The sequence below is a fragment of the Chionomys nivalis genome, chromosome 12 (assembly GCF_950005125.1).
Source record: "Chionomys nivalis chromosome 12, mChiNiv1.1, whole genome shotgun sequence".
Taxonomy (NCBI): Eukaryota; Metazoa; Chordata; class Mammalia; order Rodentia; family Cricetidae; genus Chionomys; species Chionomys nivalis.
In genome coordinates, this window is record NC_080097.1 from 73,258,185 (window position 1) to 73,267,633 (window position 9,449).

At 36.1% G+C, this 9,449-nt stretch overlaps 1 protein-coding gene across 1 annotated transcript; it reads right to left on the minus strand.

The window, feature by feature from the left end:
- Positions 1-7,241: 7,241 nt before the first annotated feature.
- LOC130885284 (olfactory receptor 4K2-like) lies at positions 7,242-8,195 on the minus strand. Its single transcript, XM_057786748.1, has one exon. The coding sequence runs from the start codon at positions 8,193-8,195 to the stop codon at positions 7,242-7,244; it is 954 nt and encodes a 317-aa protein (XP_057642731.1).
- Between the last annotated feature and the right edge of the window lie 1,254 nt (positions 8,196-9,449).

Here is a 9,449-nt window from a genome sequence, read left to right on the forward strand (position 1 = left end):
CAGAGTTAACCTTCCCGCAAGGTGACTGTTTACATATCTCTACCAAGCCAACCACCTAGGGGCCATTAAACTGCTGAACTCTTCAGACTTGGGTATTATGCCCCAAATTTTAAAAGGCATAACTTTTAGATGTCCGACCTGTGTTCCCTGCAGGGATCTAGGCTTGAGGAAATGGGTCCAGGTAACACGGGAGCTGGACTTTTCTGAAGTCAGGCCCCCTGTTTTAGACTATAAAAAACTGCTTGTATTTATAAACACCTCAGGATGGGTGGAGGCCTATCCCACATGAGCAGAGATTACTCCAACAGTTATGAAGCAACTCCTTCAGGAATAATTTTAAAAGATGAGGTCATGAATTTGAAAGAAAGTAGGAGGTAGAGGGTACTTGGGAGAAGTTGTTCATGGGATAGGGAAGGTAGAAATTATAAAAATACTAATATGAACTTCTCAAAAATATTGACATAAAAACTTCTAATGACACATTGTTATACCTATAGACACAAAACCCCAAGGCCCCTGTGTAATATGTATGCATTCCCTCAACAAAACTGTGTCCCCTCATTGTGCTGATTAAAGGACAGTCTGCTTTTGTTGAAGTTCCTTTTGTGTTATCTTTTATTTTCACACACTCCTCCAAATAAATCCCACTCTAACACAGATAATCACCCTCAAATCCCAGTGGTCCTGAACGATCTTGATTGAGCCAGTCCCATCTCTCTGCCAAGGCCAGCTCACCCAGTAGCAGATGGTGGGGCTGAGATGACTCCAGTCACTTCCCAGACCCTCGGGTCGGTACACACCGTCACTTCCTAAACTCATGCAAGCTCTCACTAGAGAAACTTCTTACACTAGGTGAAAATTAATAGAGACACATAACTGAATATAAGTGGAGAGAGCAGGAGACTTTGGAGTGCTTGACTTTGGATGTAAATGTCCATTCCATCAGGGCTCAGGGGCCTATGCAGAGGAGGGCATGGAAAGACTAAGAGAAAGAGGCAGTGAACAATTTTAAGGAACCTTTTCTCCAGACGTAACAGGGAAGATGCATAAATGTACTCAAAGAGACTATGACAGTGTGCATAAGACCTGCAAAAGCTCAAGACAGACAAAATCCTAGCAAGAAAATGAAGTAGGTACAACATCCCATGACCTGTCAAGAAGCTATTCCAAAATGATAGCTGCTGGGAAAGGAGAAAATTCAGTTTCTTACAGTAGAATAATACTGGTGTGGAACATACTGGAGGGCAAGCCCTATGCTCAGGAGTAGTTGGCCAACATACATAAGGCACTATGTTTTTAAAAGCTGTTTTGTTTTTGTTTTAAGGGAGAGAAAGGACTGGAAGCCAGACAAGAGAGTGTGAGTGAGAATTGGGAGGAGCTGAAGGATGAAAAGGATTATAATAAAAAATATGTTGTATAAATTTCACAAAGAATAAAAAATTAAAGGGAAGAGAACAGGAGAAAGATGTTTTATCTATGTGTTTGGATTGCTCTGATTTAATCAGTTTGCTTTTATCATGTCTACAAATGCCTATCGTCAGAGAAGGGATAAAGAATAAAAGGAAAGATAAGAACTAACATTTTATTTAGACAATAAAAATAGAAAAAGTAAATGAAAAATAAAGATAAAGAGGTCTGTTTTCCCACTCCCAATGGTGGTATAAGTACTGGGGGAAGAATGCTTAAAGCCTGCCTATAAAACATTACTCTTTGCCTTCTCAGTCTGCTTGGGTTGATATCTTCCACTGAGAGCAGACCCTTATGGTATATGGCTTTCCTTGCTGACTCTTTTTTTGGTCACACAAAAACCGGGGTTTGTGGACTGGACTGTAGTTATGATTTTAGGTTATCTTCTATCTCTAGCTACTGAACAATATCATCAGCAAACTGTTTACTGGTCTTCTTTAGACTCGGGCACCTCTAAGCATGTACTACTATTTCTTTCTTTATGAAAAGTAATGACTCTCATTGTAGCTCAAACTAGATTTCTGGTTCTTGGCCAAAGATTTCTCCTTTAGCCAGATGAATTTTGTAGAGATTGTGGCTGACTGACTGTGTCAGTTAGGATGTCCATACAAGATATGTCTTTTTAACATGCTCAGTTTATTCACACAGATATTCATTATAATATCACATTAATATAAAAGTTAAACAGACATAGACAGAATTTACCACTGCAGGCATCCACTGGGGATTTTCTCCAGGGAGGATGCTTCAGAAGCTTGCAGTCTCACCACATCCTTTAGATGTGGCCGGCTGGGAGGAAGGCACTGACGGAGGTCCAGAAGGTCCTTGAGAGCATTGGCCAGTGGCTATTGCTGACAGGCAAGCATGGCTGATCCCAGCAACAATGTCAGAATTTCAACAGTCACAGAAGCCAAACTCAGGTCCACTTGCTAGGGGATAGTTCCAGTTTTTAAATCCTTTCATTGAGCAGTGGCTCAGGTTAGTGATGGTTTACATATGTATCAATGCCGCCTTAGGGTTGTCATTAGCATATGAAGGCCTGTCTTGAGCTTGACTCCTCTCTGAGCTCCTGGTCCAGAGTAGCCCTGTCTCATAAGAGCTACAGGGTAGCATCTCTTATCTTATAGGCATTGCCTTCTTCCAAGCAGCATAAAATAGGTTTTAAGTTATATAAAATGATCTCATCTATGTTCCTAGCAGAGATTTGAGGGCAAATCCCAGCTTATACTCCTTTGACATTGATTCTCAGAGTGGAGAGAACAAGCAGGGAGGATTTTTTTGTATGGCTACCTAGTAGCTAACTCTAGGAAAGTCTTTTAAAAATGACTTATAGAGACTGTTTTACTGAGCCCAAAAAAATGACCCAAAAGGTAGAGGCACTTGCATAAAAGACTGGAGACTTGAGTTTCATCCCAAATCCCACAATGTTGCAGGGTCAGGATTAACTCCTGAGAGTTGTCCTCTGACTTCACACACACAGACACACACACAGACACACACACACACAGACACACACACACAGACACACACACACACAGACACACACACACAGACACACACACAGACACACACAGAAACACACACACAGACACACACACACAGACACACACACACCACACACACACAGATACACACACACACACAGAACTTAATAAAGAAATGTTTTCAGTGACACATGACAGTTGTACTGGCAGATTGCTAAGAGGAAAAGGAGATTTTCTTGGCATCTGAATGACATACACACTTTAGGATTTCTGTCATGGTGGGCTACAAATATCCCTGTTATTGTGATTTTCAGAACCTCTCTTTTCCTTTTCTCTCCATTCCTCCCTCAGCCATGTGGTTTATATCTCTTGCCCCCACATTCTCTCCCCCTCCCTCCATCCATCTGTCTTTCCTTCCCAGTTTGCCTCCTCTTCCCTTTCTTTCCTGTCTAAATTCTCCAGTAATAAAAGCATGATTCATATTTGCATCTTGCTCACTCCGCACTTTAATATAAATATTCTTATATTACTTCTCATCCTAAAATTCCCACCTTTGGGGAAGTGGTTAGGACACAGTGTTGCTATGTGGCCCTGGGTGACTTTGTGCTCACTACATAACCCACATTGGCCTTGAACTCACAGCAACCCTACTACCACAACATTGGCATTATAGTCATGTGCCAGTGCATGCATGAAATATATACCCTCATACATACACTACAAGATACCTTTTGACAAACAATGTGATCATGAAATCAAGACAATACTAAACATTGGCCACCCAGAATGATAGTAACACTCATTGAACATGACTGTGTGCTGTATAAGATTTATAATCCTAATTTGTAAAACATATTCATATTTATTTGTGGCACCATTTTCATCTCCTGATATAGAAGTGAAGTCTAGGGTATGCCAAGTATAATGCCCAGGTTTATAGTACTAATGCTATTCAGGCAATATATTATTCCAAGTCATGTGAATTAGTTTTTTTTTTTTTTTTTTTTTTTTTTTTTTTTTTTTTGGTTTTTCGAGACAGGGTTTCTCTGTAGCTTTGGTGCCCGTCCTGGAACTAGCTCTTGTAGACCAGGCTGGCCTCGAACTCCCAGAGATTCACCTGTCTCTGCCTCCCGAGTGCTGGGATTAAAGGCATGCGCCACCACTGCCCGGCTGTGAATTAGTTTTTAAGTTACATAAAATGGTTTCACTTATGTTCCTAACAGATATTTTGCTTCTGTTATTAAACATACATAAAATGATCAGAGTCAAAGATTTAGGGTAGACTAAGGTCTGCAAAGTCAAAATCTTATACAATAGAAGAGAATCTGTTGAATAAAACTGAAGGGTTGTCCTAGGAGCTTGCTGGACCTGTAATACTTAAGTTTTACTAGGTTCACAGTGAACCTATCATATTTGAAATTATCCTCAAGATATATTTAGAAACTACTTTATCAGTCAAACTCATCTCCAGACCCCACTACCTATTTTTTTCTTTTTCTTTTTTTCTTTTTCTTACGCATTTGTGGCATTCTGTGTCAATAGTTCTGAGAGTATTTTTTGGAGAATTTGATTGTCATTACCACCCATTTTGTCTACCTGCCCAACTATATTTTGGCCTGTACAATTTAATACTCAGAAATATCCTCTATATCTCATTTCCCCCTTAATAGTGTTCTTACTCTGTTATTATCAAAGTGTAGATTATTTAAAATTATCCTTGGCCTGGTATTCTGTCGTTAACTGACTTCTCTTCACCTGTGAAGCTTTGTGGTCTCATTTATGCTTCAGAAACTCAGTGGTAAATGTGACCATTCTTACTATGCTTAAAGACTCTCAATCCACCACTTATTTAGGAAACAGTGATAAAAAAATTACCCTTTGCAGATCCCGTTTAAGATGATTAAGTGTTTTGGTAACACATGAAGACATCTTAACTGCTGACTTCTCATGTTGATACCCCAAGGAAGGTGGTACTCAGTGTTCTTTAGCACAGACTGTACAGTCCTCATTCTCGGTTACAAAGTCTACAGTTCTCAATCTCATTACTGATGTCACTGCAAAGCCGTGTCCTGACCAATTACTTTCCTGAAGGATTGGGCACTTGTATTCACTGAATATTGACAATATCCTTTCCAAAACACTCCATGTATTTTATAATTTCGTTTATTTTTGAGATTCTCATATAATAGAGTCATTCCACCTTCTCTTTCCTCCCTCCACATCCTCCCATTCATTTATCCCTCCTTGCTCTTTTTCAAATTATTGTTGCTGTTTTTTATTTGTTATCACTTCCTTCTTGTTTACATTTACTCTGAGTACTATTTTACTATTTCTAGTTAGAAGATTCTTCTTTTTTCTCAATATTTCAAATAGCAACTTAACTGAAATGATATTTGAGTTATTTTCATGATAATTACATTTTACATTATAGTCCTTTCAATGATATTTTGAGATACAAGAAATATTTAACATTGTAAAAACCACTTTAATTTAAGAAAAAGATTCCTTGAACAAATAAATGTTAAATGAAATAATTATTGTGAATGTTGCTATAAACATTAGCTAAAGTATTTTAAATAAATCAGATCACTGAATCTTAGAATGTAACTATAACTAAGAGAAACAATCCAAACTAACAAAACTCAAAACCAGGATTAATCAGTTCTGTCACTGATATAATGTACTCTCTCCTTATATCAATGGCATCAATGTCTATTGTTATTTTCAAAACTGACTTAAAATCTTAAACACAATATCACACATTTTTACACTATGCCTACTTTCTTGTTTGTTTAGTATATTTAATGAAAAAAACTCACAAAGTTGAAAAGGAGTATATCTCTTTCAAATTTTACTTAAACTGAAAAGTTAGAAATATTTGATTCTTAATTCATCTCTTACATATAATACTTAATTCATATATGATTTTTGTAGTTCCCTTCATTTGCTCAGTAATTTCAGTAAATAAAAACAACTAAATATGCATAAATATTTGTTTGCTGTATATCTTACCTTTGGTGGCTATACCTAGGAAAATCTACTTGATACCGTTTTTACAAATGGTATTTAGTAAATTCCAAATGATAGTAAGTCATTTACTCAATGTGAGCTTTCATTTTTAACAGATCATTTGCAAAGTACAGTAAACAGAAACACAACATTTTACAATTTTTAGTATTTTGAATTACTGTCAGCTGCGTGATAGTCATTCTTTGTGTGCAAAAAAAGAGCTAATGATTAAAACACTTACCAAACTTGTATATAATAACACACTTATGAAATTAACAGTGCATTACTAAACAGAAACTAACTCTCTAACCAAAGAATAAGCAGTCTAATAATTTAGAGTTAAGCAGGGTAGTGGTGGCTCACACCTTTCATCTTAGCACTTGGGAGGCAGAGACAGGTGGATCTCTGTGAGTTTGAGGCCTGCCTGGTCTACAGAGTGAGTTCCAGGACAGTCAAAGCTACATAGAGAAATCCTGTCTCAAAAAACAAAAATAAATTATAATTTAGAATTAAATATCACTCTTCATAACTTTGATTGTTATCATGAGCTATCTTTCTTGATTTAATCCTAATGTTAACTTTCATGAACCTGATAAAACACAAATCATCAGCTTTGTAACACACCTTTTAACATTGTCTGATTTTTAGGAGTGTTACACTAGTCCATAAACCCCCATTGTCAGAGGGAGGCATTGAAGCAGTGCTTTTATGTGGATTACTGAGGTGTTTGGATGAAGAGTGAGATACTGATGTTCCTCAGCCAATATGGTTGGTGGGAATCACCTCACATCATTTCTTTACACCTCATCTAAAATATAGATATATTTTTATAATTGCATATACCAGGATTTCTCCAATTCCAGGAATTACAAATTGTTTTAAATGTGAAATAGAAGTGGCTAGGGATATGGAAAAATGATGGTTTGGGGATAGATTTAATTTTTCACAGCAGTGCAGAATTTCTAAGGGTCACAGAAATCTTGCTCATTTGTCATGCTTTAGGAGGTATCTTGAGTTTCTGTGTATTCACAACTATAATTAATTCCTTTAATCATTTCACTCCTCTTTAAGCTGTATTTGTTATTTGGTCCTTATCTCTATTGACTTGATAATTCAACATCCTAACTAAACAGTAAATCCTGATGTTTTTTATAGTTTTTTTTTTCCTGGAAACAATTACTTTGATCATCTTCCTTTTAAAGCTTCAAATGTATTTTTCCTACAAGCACCATAAATTGCTGTTTTATAAAGTCTGTTACATATAATAATGAAGATTTTAAACTAAAAAAAATGGGAAGGAGATTCTGTACTGAAATTTAGATACTTACTTCTCAGTTTCCTTATGGCTGAATTTACTTCTTGATTTCTCAAAGTATATATTACTGGATTCAGAATAGGAGTGAAGATTGTATAAAATACAGACAGGATTTTTTCTATCACGAAGCTGTTTTGTGGCCACATATAGATGAAGATGCATGGCCCAAAAAACATGAAGACAACAATGAAATGGGCCGTACAGGTGGAAAGAGCCTTAGATGATCCTCTGGAAGAATGATGCTTTATTGTAACCAACACAATAATATATGAATTAAATAAGAGAATAAAGCAAGACAATGCAATAATTCCACTTGTTGAAATCATAAAGAGACCAAGAACATAAGTATCCACACAAGCCAACTGGAATACCACAGGAAGGTCACAGAAAAAGCTATCTATTTTATTGGGGCCACAGAATGGTAATGTGAGGGCAAATATGACCTGGCTCATTGAATGCATGACTCCCACAATCCATGAAAACACCACAAAGACAATACACACCTGGGGACTAATGATTGAAGCATAGCGCAGGGGTTTACAAATGGCAATATACCTGTCAAAAGACATAGCCATTAGTAAAATAATCTCAGTACCAGTAAACAGGTGGAGAAAGAATATCTGAGATATGCATCCCCCAAATGAGATTGTTTGATGATCAGTTAGATAGTCTATGATCATCTTGGGGGTGGCAAAGGAAGCAAGAGACATATCAATAACAGAAAGGTTGGTAAGCAGGAAATACATAGGAGAGTGTAGATGAGGGTCAGACATGACAATGACGAGTATAATGATGTTACTCACCACCGTTGCCACATAAAAGAGTGAAAACACTATAAAGAAAAATATCTGTAGTTCCCAGGAATTAGAGAGTCCCAGCAAGACAAATTCAGTCACAACAGACTTATTAATCATATTCATTATCTGGATTTTTAGGTAGAGGCCTGCACATATAAAAATATGTATAAATATATATAGGTATATTATTCTTACCATACTTCTCCTCTATCTTATCTGATATGGTGACTTGAGAGAAGATTATATAACATTAGTGAGGAAACAAATATTCTGTAAACAAATGTACTGAAAACAGCAATCTTTTCTGGCACTAAATACCAATCAAACAAATAATATAAACAGATCTACCACCTATTTGTCCGTCTTCATTTGCATAATCTTAATGATTAAGGCTAATTTTTAAGAACTTCTTTCATATTGACAATGTATTAAGCATTTTTGAGAAACATAAATTTGTATAGAAATACACAATGAGTCACTGCAAACATAGTCATAAAGATATCCATATTCAAAAATCAAATAAAAATACATCACATGTAAGGGATCTAAAGTAATATAACAGCACTCCCTAATGCAGCTGCAGAAAAATTAGAAATTTCCAAAGAACTGTTGACATGTTTTTAAGTATGAGTTTCCTGATTGATTCTATTACTGGTACTGATGGAAAAGATTGTCCTATATGCAATGGACAATGTCCCATTTACATGCAAAACCAATGGAAGAGCATTATCCTCTACAATCATTGAAAAGAATTACCTTCTTTTTTCTCACAATTTCACTCTTACTAAATTATGAGTTTGTTCTTTCTACAGACAGACAGAAGTCCATAATTTGAAATTGACTTTCTTCTCCTAAAAGACACATCCCTTAAATTTATAAAGAGTTAAAAATGAATACATCTCTTTTATCAAATTTTTTGACAAACTCTTTCTGTTCAGATTATTCTATGATATTGCCAACATACATAATCTGTTTAATTGTTGAAATGGGAAAGGACCAGCAATTAAGCCTGTCAGAAGTCTTTTATAATAAAACATTACTTACTAAATCTATGGCAGAATTCAAACTCTAGAATTATTGGATATTAAGTAAGTTTTTTCTAAGAACACTAGAAGGCAATTTCAAACATAAATGAGTGACTCCACTGAACCATTAGCTGTTTAGAAGCTGTAGATCAAACAAGTATTGTAGGGAACTGGAAACTGACCAGAAATCATGTTGCAATGGGATTTATTAAAAAAAAAAAAAAAAAAAAAACAAAGAAAGACACCATTAGTGAGCTCACAAAGAGAATTCAAGATTCTTTTGGGATTTAAGAAAGGTTGTTTTTACCTGGACCTAAGTGCTTTAGGGGCAGAATGGGAAATGGGAAGGTCA

Bases quoted from the DNA above. Each gene is read 5' to 3' on its own strand.
- LOC130885284 (XM_057786748.1), bottom strand. From the start codon at position 8,195: ATGAATATGATTAATAAGTCTGTTGTGACTGAATTTGTCTTGCTGGGA.